Raw genomic sequence first — 13,023 nt, forward strand, 5'->3', positions numbered from 1 at the left:
GGGGTGCGGGCGAGGCGTTAGCCCTTGTCAGAGAGCTGGGCTGAGGCTTTGCTGCTGCCTTTGCCAATCAGTGCAGGCAGAGCCAGCGCCTGCCTTTAGGTTCTCGTTGTCATCCTGATTATTCCTTGCTAAAACGGGCCTGGAGCTTTGGGTCTGGTTTGTCACCTCGTGCCTCGCTGGCTCTCGGTGCCGGCGTGTGGGGGGGCCCCAGGGAGCCTCCCTTGTCCCTCCCTTGTTGGATCGTCCTTCCACCATCGCTGCCAGTTAGTTCTGCTCGGGGAAAAGCCAGCATCCCAGGCTGCCAGAACTTGAAACAGCCGGGAGAGCGTGGTGGAGGAGCTCCTGGTTACCTGAGTCCGTCGGTGCCACCTCACGGGGGCACGGGGATTTCTCCTCTGGAGCAGGGACAGGAGGGACAGCGTGCCTGTGGTCACCCTTGGCACAGCTGGTCTGAGCTGCTGGCTTTGGAACTGACAGCTCGGGGTGTCCCCGAGCCTCCAGGCACGCCATGAACCACGAGAACATCACTCCTCTCCCTTCCAGCTCACGGCTCTTGGCGTCCCCCCGTGCACGTTCGGTGTCCCCACGGTGGCAGCTGTGGGGTTCCAGCTGTTGGGGTGGGGTGAGGGCAGCCTGGCTGTTATTGATGTGTCCCGGGGATCCATCATTAACCAGGGGCTCCGAGGATGGCTTTAGCCGTGGCGTTCTGCTGCCATCACTCACCTTTTTTAGCCAGCAGGCGCTGAAGGCAGGGCGGGAGCTGCTTCATCCTTCATACAGCTGTTGAAATACGCTGTGATTTGTTGTTGTGGGCTCATTTTCTGTGCTTAACTTAAGCGCCTCCTGGCCTGAACAGGCTGGAGTGGCTGGGGGCACGGCAGGGGCCCGTGTCCTGTTGGGTTTCTGTTCCCTGGAGCAGCAGCAGAACAGCTCCCAGGAGTTTGTGTTCCAAACCCAGCAGTTCTGGAATTGCTCGCTGTGAATCCCCACAGTGTCCTGGAGTGGATGAATGCACGGAATCACACCCGTGTTTGGTGGCCAGGGCTGGGCACAGCAGTCTGCTCAGAGTTAGGAGCTCAGATGTTTCCTCAGTGGTTTCAGTGTGCTCTGTCTCCCTGGGAGAGATCTGGGTCATCATTCCTGGAGGTGCCATCGTGCCCGAGCAGGGCTGGAGAGGCAGGGCTCAGGAGCAGTGTGCGGGGAAAGCTGCTGAGCCTTGGAGTCTCGTGGAGTAGGAGCTGTTGTGTAGTTATTCACTCTGTGGGGCTGTTGGATTATTTGGCTTTGGTTTTCACTTTATTTTCCCTGGCAGGTTTGTCGATCCCACCTGCTGCACAGAGGTTTCCCCTTATCCTTTTCTATTTCTTGGATCTTCAAATGGCCTGTTCTGGTCTGTAGGTGTTTAAGATCTCTTTAAACTTTTAGGCACCAGCTCTTTCTTGTGGCAAATCCCTGTTTCATCTCACATTTCCCTCCTATGATTAATTTATCAAGACAAGCTGTTAAATGCTGTGTGGGAGAATCGTGTTAGAAGCTCCTAGAGGGTTTCCATCTTTGGGGTGGGAGGGAAGAGGCTCACAAGAAGTGTTGAAGACTGTGGGATTATTCGTGAGAATTGAAACAATTTTTGGAAGAAGGCCTTTACTGTTGGTGTTTTTTTTGAATGGATGAATTCAGAAGAGTTTTGGAACAGCATTAACACTGGAAGTTTATGCTCTTCAGCTTTGTTGTTTTATCCAGCCAATATAGACAGTAAGGTAAGCTTGTGGATTTCCTCAGATCCAGGATTCTCTGGTTAGAAGAAATATTCCAGAGTCAGTCCTGTACTGTGGCAGGAAATACAGGACATTATTCATGGGTTTTGTTAGCTTTGCTTAGCCTTGTCAGAGCAATGACAGATCTTTTTTCCTGGTGTTGGCTGAAGCTGCACAAAGCTTGGGTGGTTTGTGGTTGTGGAGCTGGGGGGATTTCTGAGGTTTGAGGTGTTTTTTTGAGTGGATGTCAGGAGGTTCTCTGGCAGTGTAGCTGTGGTCACCCTGCGTGGGGAAGGTTTGCTGACCTTTACGTGTTCCACAAGGTGTCTGGGTACAATTTAAGCTCTTTGAGTTTTGCCTTGGTGCTAGGAGAAACTTCTGGTACAAACCTGAAACTGGGTAATGGGGAAAGGTTTTCTGAGTCTCTCTGACAATTCTGCGTTTCTCACGTGTTTGGGTGCCCAAACGTGTGCCCCAAACAGGAGAACGGGAGATGGTGCCTGTCCCCTTGTTCACCTTTTGTTTATGTGGGTAAAATCGTTGAATGCTGAGCATTTGTGTCCTTGTCAGCACAGAATTCCAGGATAACTCAGGTCAGGACTCCTGGGGATGGTGTGATCCAGCCCTGAGTGTGTGTGTGTGTCCGTATTCCAGGCTCAGACTCCTTCGGGGGAGCACAGATGACGTTTTCCCTCTGTTCTCTCTGCTCCCAGGACCAGCTCTGTGGCCGTGACCCCACCTTGACAGACGAGCTGATCAATATCCTGACAGAGCTGACCCAGCTCAGCAAGACGACCAACGCCAAGGTGGCCCTGCGAGCGCGGCAGGTGAGGGATCCCTGCCCCGGCTCCTGGAGCTCACCCCTCTGGGAAATCCACACCTCCTGATGGTTGTTTTATCTCTGTGCAAATGGGGAGAGTAGGCTCCTGTGAGCAGCACTTTGACAGTGAAGCTAATTAACGGTGATTAACCAAGGTGCCTTCCCAAGCGCTGTAATATTTAAATTTTAGCGTGCGTTCCTTGGTCCCCCGCTCCTCCTGGAAGTTTTGTCTGGTTCACACAGGAGTTAACTGGGAGTAGCCCGTGGTTTGTGCGATGGAGGAAGTGGAGATGCTTGGTCACTGTGGTTTTTTGGTGGTTTTGTCATCTGCAAAACCACAGGATGCCTGGATTGTGCAGGAACAACGTGGGCAGGCTCTCCAGGTTCCTCAGCTGCGTTACAGTTGTGGATCCATGGGTGCAGAGAACAGGGAGAGCCATTTGCACAAGAACCAGGAGTTCTTTGCAGCTGCTAAGGAATTACCACAAAGAATTTTTGCTGGCCTTTTGCAGGGTTTCTTCCATCTCTGAGTTGCGCTTTGTCGATTTTGCTTTAACCTGGAAATAATTGGGAAAAAAATCTCTGGATACTGTAAATTCCAGGAGTCTGCTACTGAACTGATTTGAATGTCGCAGAGGCACCCAGATACTGCTGTGAGCTTCCTCTTGAGGAGTTCAGTTTAACCCTCCCTCTGTTGCCAGGAGGGGATGAGAGGGCGCCGTGGTTTCCTGATAACGCTGACCCCGGAGTCTGATCTCTCCTCTCGCTCCACAGTCCCTATCTCCAGCCTAAAGCAGGAAACCTCACACTTCAGGGGTCTCTCCTTTTATTTCAAAGCTTGACTATTGAAGATGAACACGGTGTTTGAAGCTGCTCGGTGACCTTCTGTTTCCTTCAGGATTGTGTTTGTGTCCTTGAGCCGTTCCGCTGTTGAACCTCCCCACGGCAGCTGGGGATGGTGCTGCAGCCCTTGCCTCGCTCTTCCACTTCATTTTCCCTGCAAGCCGCTTCCATTTCCTGCCTCTGCATCCTTCACACGTTGGGCACTTCGTGGCCGGCCGTGGTGTGTGTGTTCCCTGCCCGGGGGCAGAGCGTGCGCTCCCCACGGCCGCTTCCCGAGGAGCAGCCGGGCGGGCAATGCCCAGCTCTGCGCTGCTGAGCCACGTGCACTGGTGGAACTCGATGGAAGGCGCTCCCTCTCTCCGTGGGGAATTGCCAGTAATACGGAGCAGAGGCACAAATGAGGCCGGGGAGGCAGGGAGAGGGTTTGCCTGGGACAATCTGGAGGTGCCAGCCCCCTGCTGCTGGCCCAGCGGGGCTCCTTTGTGTGACACTGCCCGTGTTCCCCCAGGTCCTCATCGCCTCCCACCTGCCCTCCTACGAGCTGCGGCACAACCAGGTGGAGTCCATCTTCCTGTCGGCCATCGACATGTACGGGCACCAGTTCTGCATTGAGAACCTGCAGGTACCCACCGGCCTCCTCTCCTCGGCTCCCTGCCTCCTCCTCGCTGACCTTCACGTCCCACGCTCCTCGTGGCTTTGCTCTGCACACATCTCTTGTGTCCGGCTTTGCCCTGGGTTCTGTTTTTTGTCCCCGTGCCAGTTCTGCACCTTCCTCACGGGGGGTGGCAGAGGAGAGGTGCTGCTTCCTCCCTCTGGTGCCCAGACACGAGGAAATCGAGTGGAGCTGTGCCAGGGGAAGCTCAGATTGGACATTAGGAAAAGCTCCTTGCCCCAGAGGGTGTTGGGGCGCTGAGCAGGAATGGGCACAGCCCCGAGGCTGCCGCAGCTCCAGGAGCACCTGGATCAGCTCCTCTCGTGTGGTTTTAGTTTTAGTCCTGTGAGGAGCAGGGAGCTGGGCTCACTGATCCCTCCCACCTTCAGCTTTTCTGTGGTTTAATATAAACAAGTCATAATCCTTGATGAACAACAGGAGAAGCGTGGAAATCAGAACTAGCCAGGCTTGATTTGGGGTTTTTCCCTTTTTTTGCCTGATCCTGGTTGCAAGACAGATTTCTCTTTTAAACCTCTGCTTAATATGATCTCTCCTAGAAACTCATTTTGTCCGAGACATCCATCTTTGATGTGCTTCCCAACTTCTTCTACCACAGTAACCAGGTGGTAAGAATGGCAGCTTTGGAGGTGAGTTTACTCCCATTGAAAAAAATCAGTATTTTTAATTTTCCTGTAAGATTTGGTTTGTTTTGAGCGCTGTCACCCTGCAAGATCCAAGAGAGCCGTAGGTTGTGTGGGGTTGGGCATGCTTAGAATCTGGTATTTACCAGCATTAACCCTGATAGTTGAGTGAAATTTCAAATTCAAGCTGTGTTTGTGTGAAGGCTGAGGTGGTTGAAGGCAGGAAGTGAAGCTGCAGTCAGAGGACAGGCTCACAGTCCTGATGGCTCTGGCCTTCCTCAAAGAATAACTTCAAATTCTGATTGAATTAATCTATCCAGCTGCTCATTTGGAGGCACCTGTTTGTTTTTTTGCTACTTTAGGGCTCTCTGGGGCATGCCCTGATGGAGTTTCTGTGTCCCCAGGTGTATGTTCGGAGAGCCTACATTGCCTATGAGTTAAACAGCGTCCAGCACCGCCAGCTGAAGGACAACACCTGCGTGGTGGAGTTCCAGTTCATGCTGCCCACGTCCCACCCCAACAGGTCAGATCACCCCCCTCTGCGGCTGCAGGCTTGGGAGGGGCTCACTCCTGCCCTGGCAAAGAAAACTTGTGCTGGGGCTGGTGGAGAAGGGGGGGTTTGTTGCAGTGTGGTGCAGTTTTCATGGTGTTTTCTGGTTTTTATCTTCGGCTCGGGTGGTGGATCATCTCTGGGGTGTCAGTTCTAGCTGGATCCCGAGCCTTCCAAAGGATAGTGTTCCAGGCAGAATAATCAGTCAGTGGGAGTCGTGGTACAGAACAGTCAAACAGGCTCTGTCCCCTTCCTGCCAGCCCCTGCTGACTGCTTGTGTGGCTCTGCTCCTTCTGCCTTTGCTGGATAAGGTGACAGCTTTTGTAGCGCCCCATTTCTTCTCATTAAAAAAAAACCAACCCAGAAATCCTGACTGTCAGAACTTACAGGAGCATTGCGTCCGAGTGGTTTGGGTTTAAGGAAGGACCTTAAAGCTCATCTCCTTGCACTCCCCTGCCCCGGCCCGGGTTGTTTCTGGGTGTCTGTGGGCTCAGCCCGTGCCGTGCTTTCCCCAGGAGCTGTCCCCTCGCTCTGTCCCTGCTGGCTCCGAGGTCGCAGTGAGTCCCCGCAGCCACCGGGTGCCACTGTCGGTCCGTGCCGGGCGCCTGCTCTCCCTCCTTTGTTTCCGAACATCTTCTCCCTGCTCTGGTTTTTTGGTGGGCCCCGGTCTCGCTTCGTTGAGAATCCATCAGTAGCTTTTTATGGAATGGTTTTCAGGCTCTGGTTTGCTGGAAATGAATGGCTGTCCCCAGCCAGCCCCTGAACCGCTCCTGCCACAAATGGGACGTGTGCTGGGGCTCATCTGGTGCCTGCATTTCTGGAATATTTGTAAATAATTGCATGCTATTTTTAGTACCCCTCTCTTCTCCCCTTCGTTCTTCCTCCATCTCTTCTCTGCTGGCCTCAGTTGCCTTTGTTGCTCGGGGATTTTCTGGCCTGCCAACGCTGCCCACTGCTCTGCTCCGTGCACAGGCTCAATCAGACGAGGCCAGCTGGGAGAGGAGAGCTGTTCCCTGCTCCAGGAGCAGCTCTCTGGCCTCACATCTCCTCTGCCCTCACGCTGAATTGGCTGGGACAGCGTTCTGAGCTCAGCTCTGCTCCTCAGGCTGCTGGGTGGTGGGAAATGCTCCGAGCTCCTCGCGCAGAGGGAGGCAGGCTCCGCTCCTTGGAGCTGCTCCGGCTGCCACTGGTGGATTTGGCTGCTGGGTGGTGGGAAATGCTCCTCGCTCCTCGCACAGAGGGAGGCAGGCTCCGCTCCTTGGAGCTGCTCCGGCTGCCAGTGGTGAATTTGGCTGCTGGTGCTCGGGGCAGCTTCTTGCAGGAGGGTGCCCAGGGGCTGATGGTGGCACAGGCCTTGAGGAGCCTTAAACCCAGGGTGTGGAAATCTCAAAACTCTGACTTTGTCCTGCTTAAGTCTTCTCTGTTGTTCCTGACCACGGTCTGTGTTCATGGTGTGCTTTTCTGTATCTTCTGTAGCACAAGTTCTTAGGCTGGAAAGCTAAAAATGCCTTCCAAAAATGCCAAAATATCCCCAAATGTCCCTGGAGGCTCTGCAGGGCTGGTGACCCCGGAGCAGCTGCCCTCAGGAGAGCATTCCCTTTGGGAGCTGCTGTTACCTGGTGCCACACATTTTTCACCACTGCCTCTGATGTTTTTAAACCCTTTGTGTCAGAGGTGTGGGAGCCTCTGAGAGCCCACGTTTTACTGAAGCAAATATTCCCTCAGAGAAATCAGGTTTAAAAATGGTTTAAATTCTAATTGGGTTTTTAAATTTATATTTAAATTCTCGGTTATTGGTATTTAACCCTGCTATGCCTCTACTTAATTGTGGCAGAAGCAATCCCAGGCACTCCTCCTGCGCTGCCTGATCACAGCTCGGGCTCAGACTTTGTGTTTCTGGCCATGGAAGGATTGCCATCAGCTGCCCACAGGGAAGCAGAGAGGACAGAAAAGCTGTTAAATCTGCTGACAAAGTCGCAGAAGTGCAGCCTGCTCCTGGTGGGCTTTGTGGGCAGAAAACCGTTCGGGGAATTATTTGTCGAAATTAACAGAAAACATCCTGATGTAAGAATCCCCACTGAATGGCAAAGGGAAAGCCCTAGGGAGCAAGAAAGCTTCAGATGGGAATCACAGAGGCCTTGGTGGATCCATCAGCATCCCCGTGCCCGCGCAGGGCAGACGAGCAGCGCAGTGTCACCATCCGGCAGCAAAGGGAGTTTGTGAGCCCTCTCCGAGCAGAAATCCGCCCTGGAGGCGTGGGTCCCAGGGGATCCGGGTGGCCCCACGCTGCAGGGGGCTGCAGACGGTGCAGAGCCCTTTCCTGGGGATGACCTGCCCGGGACAGGCAGCAGGGCCCTGGGGAGGGCAGCTGGGAAGGGAGTGAGAGCTGCTGCCGTGGGTGGAATATTGACTGGAGCTCAGAGCCTTTGTCAGCCTGGCAGCACAGGTGACAGATGCTGAAAGGCCTTTCCGAGGTGTTCGTGGAGCAGGCCCTGCCTAATCTTAGCTTAAAATCTTCTGTTCAAAGGAACATTGTGTGTCGAGGAGAGGGAATTATAGTGCTTTTTCAACAAAAGTGCTGCTTTTCTAATCCCCTCTCCTCTCCTGCTTTCCAGCAGCCTTTCTTAGGTCTGAAGCTGCAAGGTTTAAATTAAACTGGGGCACTGTCTGCTCTTGGAGCCTGCTGCTGCCCTGCTCCTCCCAGAGCATCCCCTCCTCCCCAGCTCCCCCTGCCAGGCTGCTCAGCTGCTTCCTTGATCCCCTCTTCCCCAGGTGTGCTCCCAGAAAATGGTGAACATAGTGTTCATTGCTCCCACAAAACAGATCCCTGTTTTTTCCTCAGGGCTGGATGTGTCCCGTGTCAGATGCTGAGACAAGGAGACCTAGAGGTGCAGGATATATCCCGATTTTGGGGTGTGGCAGGGAGAGCCCGGGGCTCTGCCTTCCGCTTTGTTGAGCCCCAGAGGAAACTGAAATAGAACCCAGGCTGGTTTTGGTCCCTGCTGCCTCAGCCCTGTGAGCCCACCCCTTCCCTGTGCCCCATGGAGCACCCCCAGCTGCCACACGGGGCCCTGGGGTGCCCTGAGGGATCTTGGACCGGGCAGTGCCACTGGGAGGAGGCAGTAAGGAAGGGTTTGGCACTGCAGATGGAGTTTTGATGATGGGCCTGCTCAGCCCTAAGGTTCTGGGGGCTGGACAAAGGAGGAGATGTCTGATGGCAGCACACCCTGGATGCCTCTGGAGCCAGGAATGCACACACCCAACAAACAGGGATGCAGAGGCAAATGCCTGGTGTGGGCTGAAATCCTTCCTGGGGCTGCATCCTGCTGTCCATGGTGCTTCCAGGGATGGCGTTAGAAGCTAGGTATGAGTTACTCTGCATTCCATCAGCATCATCCAGCCACAGAGCTGGGGTGGAGAAGGACCTTAAAGCTCATCTCATCCCACCCCCTGCAATGGGCTGGGAGCTTCCCCCTAGCCCAGGCTGCTCAGAGCCCCACCCAAGGGGATTTCCCTCTCCATAAATGTCTCATCTCGTGCTTGGTTTTGCCTGGAACCTCCTCCCCCTGTGCCTGTGGATGTTTGTTCACGCCCCACCTCGGGCTCTGGTGTTGCTTGATCGCTCCTTTGCTGTCTCCTGGTGTTTTATCATCTATGGGGTGTTTTGGTTGTTCCTTTTGGTTGGCCTCTTCCTTAGCTTACAGGCAGAAGCCACTGAGAAGGTGAAATATCCCTGCTCCCAAACAGGGCTTTTTTTAGGAACCCCACACTCTCTCACATTGAGAGCAGCATGTGGAGGTTTTTTTCCCTGCTATCATTTTACGATGAGCTACTCGTAAAATGTGAATTTCTGACAGAGTGAGAGCATTTTTCCGTGGGCTGGCTGCTGGAACCACCTCTGGCACCGGTGTTTGGATGCCAGGAGCGACCCAGCCGTGCTGCTGTGGGCTCTGACCCTACCTGGAGCCCCAAAAGGGATAACTCACGGGGTGTCAGGTAGCCTGGGGTCCCCTCCTTGCTGTGAGAGTGGTTTGCACGGGGAGGGAGGAGGGGAAGACGACTCCAGGACACCTGTAAATCCCTGCAGCTCCGTGCTGAGGTTTGATGTTAATTAGGCGGCAGGCAGCAGTAATGTGCTGCCGCTCCCTTGGCTTGCCTGCCTCGGAAAGGGCAAAATCTTCCAGCAGAGCAAAGAGGGGGCTGTGGAAGGGGCAGCAAACTGAATGGAACGACGATAATTTTATGCAAATTGGACTTCTGTAGCAGATTCAGCTTGGCTGAATCACAGAGGGAGCAGAAGAATAAGGGAAGAAAGAGGGAGAGGAAAAAAAAACCCAATCAAAATGTATGGTTTGAGGCATGTTTCCCAGCCTTCTGCTTAGATTCTTCTACTGAAATGAGGAAACATAAGAGGAGTGGCACTGGTCAGAGCCAGTGGAATTGCTCTTTCTCCTGTGGAACTGCTGTTAATAACTACAAGTGGGTTGTTGAGCCAACCTCTGCTGATTCTGCTTTGCTGCCTCATTTCCAAAGCCTTGCCCTGTGCTGGCACTCGCTCACAGCTGCAGCTCTGCATGGCCCTGGCATGGGGGGAGAGAGAGCTGCTGTTCCTCGCAGAAAAAGGGGAAGAGAAGGAGAGAGGGCAAGGGGAACGGAATTCAGAGTCCTTGGGGGTGCAGGAGCAACGGGGCTGGAGCAGGTCCCTGCTGAGGTCAGCTCCTGGTCAGGAAGGGCCTTTCTGGGAGCTGGGGAGGGATCAGAGCAGGGCTGGGGCTGGTGTGGAGCACAGGGTGTGGGGCTGTGGGTGCCAGCACTGCCCCGTGGCTGTGCCCGTGTCACCCCTGGTGCTGCTGGGGGCTCTGACACGGCCCTGGCGCGGAACCAGAGCATGGTTTGGGCTGGAAAGGACCTGAAAGAGCTTTAATTCCACCCCTGCCATGGGCAGGGACAGCTGTCCCAGGCTGCTCCAAGCCCCAGTGTCCAACCTGGAACATTTCCAGGGATCCAGGGGCAGCCACAGCTTCTCTGGGCACCCTGTGCCAGGGCCTCCCCTCCCTGCCAGGGTGGAATTTCTCCCTGACATCCCGTTTGGACCTGCTCTCTCTCGGTTTCCATCCACTCCTCCTTGTCTTGTTTCCCTCCTTGCCGCTCCTGCCCGGGCCTCTTGAGTGTGGAGTGGCAGGAGAAGCTCCCGGAGCACAGCACCAGGGTGCCCTTCTCGAGGCTGAGATGAACATTTGTTCTGCTGGCTTTTTTGTCCCTCTCTTTCCTGAAAGCCTTCCAGGGACGGCTACAGGAGTGTTCCTGCTGGGGGTAGGAACTGCCAGTCCTCTCCAGACTATTTTTTCCGACTGAAAGAGATCACATGCAGCTTTCCAACTCTTTGCCAAGCTCAAAAAATAGTCCCAGCCCCCCGAGGGCTCGAGGCGCGTTCTGTCCTGACCACAGGCTCTGCAGCACGGGGTCTGTCCCCACCACTCCCCAGAATTAAAGATTTGTGCTACTTACACCACAACAGATATGTTTTTAGGGATTTCCCCCTGCTCCATTTTTTAAGGAGGTCATGGGAATTTTTTGTGCCTCTACCAGCAACGCACCCAGCACATCTCCTCGTGGTGAAGGTGACTCTGCTGTGACCAAACCAGTCTGGGACGGGAGCAGGGCAGGCTGAGCAGCGTGACCATGGAGCACACTGCTCATTGAGCACTGAGCCTTTGTGCTCAGTCACCTGGGCTCGTGCCTGTGGTCTAGGATGTCCAAAAAGTTTGTGGTTCGATCTCCTGAAGGGAAGGGGGTGAATGTCCCCTCACACGTTCCCCAAAGCTCTTCTTTCCACCTTTTAGTTCTTGCTAATCCCTTTGCACAAGCCTCCTCTGTGCAAGGACCATTTTTTTTTAATTCAGTCAGATCCCAGCAGTTTCTCCATCTTGCATGGAGCACTCTCCTGGCAGCTCCTGGTGTGGGCTGGGCTGTGCTGCTGCTGTGAAAATGTGCAAATGTGCCCCTCACTCCTCTCTGCCTCGTGCGCATCACTAAGCCCTGGGCTGCACACAAATACAGGGAGAGTTGGGCTGATGCAAAAGAATTGGTAAAGTTTTCCTCAAATTAGCTTTAAGGTTGTTCTTTTTAGCCTCGAGGTTGTTCTTTTTAGCCCTGAGGTTGTTCTTTTTAGTTCTGAGTGCTGGAAGTGCGGCGTGCTCCGCGGTGCTGCGCGTTTGCTCTGTTCCTGCATTGTGGGAGCCTGTGCGTGGGCTGCTGCTCAGCCTGCGGGTCTGGCACTGAGGATTTGGCTCGTTTTCCTGAACCTGTTGCAATTTTCCTGTGTGAGATGGTCATTTTGTTTTATTTTATTTTATTATTTTTTTTTCCCCTGCATCTCCGCTGTTTGCTGATCTGTCGGGGAGTGGAAGCTCCCCCCCGCCCTTGCTTTGCGCTTGGTGTGCGCAGAGGGCTCCACGCGGGGACAGTGGAAGGCGGACAGGAATGTGCCAGGCGTTCTCCTGGGCTGTTCCGTGGTTGGCACGCTCCCTGTGTGTCCCCTGCCCCTGGCAGGCGGCGGGTGCCTCCCCAGGGCCCCTGGCAGGGAGCTCTCCCTGGCACCTGACAAATTTGGGAGAGTCGGTTGTAGAGATGCGTGCATCGGTTTGATGATGGTTCTTTATGATGGCTTTCACTAACCAGTCTGTGACTAACTGTGGTTGTTTGATTACAGAGGGAACATCCCCACGCTAAACAGGTACGGTACTCGTCATCTTTTCGAATTTCAAAAGCCCCACTAGAAAGAAGTAGCCTAATCCTGAATGTTTTAACATGTTTTGTTGTAGTGCCCTTCTCTTTACTTGGGAAACTCTCGACCGTAACTCTTCTTTTACCTCCCCTTCTCCTCTCCCTTTGTCTAAAACATGTTTTCAGCTTTGCTTTAAAAATAAAAAATTAAATCTTTGCATGCAGCAGTCTTTGAAATCAAATTTGCTGGGTGACTCAGCTCATCTGCAGTGTGTTACACAGCAAAGGGCTGTCCTAGGGTCTTTTTTTGGCACTGGATCCCCAGGTGTTGGTTCCTCCCACCCCAGCCTGGTGCTACTCTGGTTTCTCATCCATAGCTTAGAATTTGTCAAGGCTGTTTCACCTCCCTCGCACCATAGATGAATCTACATCTCAAACAGCTGACAGCATGTTTTGTTGTGGTTTGGACGCTAATTTTTCCTCCTGTGTCTCAGTTGAAAAGTATTTCTTGTTTTGAATAATACGTGAAAAATGTCCGCTGTCTTTTTGTTCAGCTCCCGTTCTGTGATAGTTTTTGTATTGGTTGTAAGAAATGTACACCAAGGCACGTCCTGAAAGATTCCACTCTTCCAAAACGTGAATACCTATTATTTATTACTGCTTACGAGCCCGTTTAGGGAAAAATAGTAAAAACGGGCTTGGAAGTCTCACGGCTCTTAATCAGAGATAAATTGCGGAAACAGAGAGTGACTTTAAGCACGGAGAGCTATTAATCACACTGATGATACTTTACACTTGTTAGCACTGCACTCAGGGCCGTATCACAGAGGGCTTGGTGTGTGGAAAGGAGGGAGCACAGCTCAGCACCCCTTGGACTCCACAGCTCTGAGCACCCTGTGGCGTGGGGAATCCACTCCCTGACTTTTTTCCCCATCTCCTCCTGTTGTGGCAGCGGTTGGGAGGAGCAGGATTGACGTGTCCCCGAGCCCCAGGGAGAGCAGGCAGCTCTGGAGGGAAGCCTGAGTTGGGATGAGTCT

At 53.6% G+C, this 13,023-nt stretch overlaps 1 protein-coding gene across 8 annotated transcripts in view; it reads left to right on the plus strand.

Moving 5' to 3' along the window:
* Positions 1-13,023, plus strand: part of ACACA (acetyl-CoA carboxylase alpha) — a 100,186-nt gene that overhangs the window by 30,376 nt on the left and 56,787 nt on the right. For 6 of the 8 annotated variants that reach the window (XM_040082390.2, XM_058423010.1, XM_040082394.2 and 3 more), the window contains 5 exons: positions 2,468-2,581; positions 3,926-4,039; positions 4,627-4,716; positions 5,115-5,233; positions 11,973-11,996. In XM_040082390.2, the coding sequence (XP_039938324.1) occupies positions 2,468-2,581; positions 3,926-4,039; positions 4,627-4,716; positions 5,115-5,233; positions 11,973-11,996 (461 nt within the window). The remainder of the gene's footprint in view (positions 1-2,467; positions 2,582-3,925; positions 4,040-4,626; positions 4,717-5,114; positions 5,234-11,972; positions 11,997-13,023) is intronic. The other 2 variants (XM_058423007.1, XM_058423009.1) reach the window with 1 other exon arrangement.

Source organism: Hirundo rustica, chromosome 19, assembly GCF_015227805.2.
Source record: "Hirundo rustica isolate bHirRus1 chromosome 19, bHirRus1.pri.v3, whole genome shotgun sequence".
Lineage (NCBI taxonomy): Eukaryota > Metazoa > Chordata > Aves > Passeriformes > Hirundinidae > Hirundo > Hirundo rustica.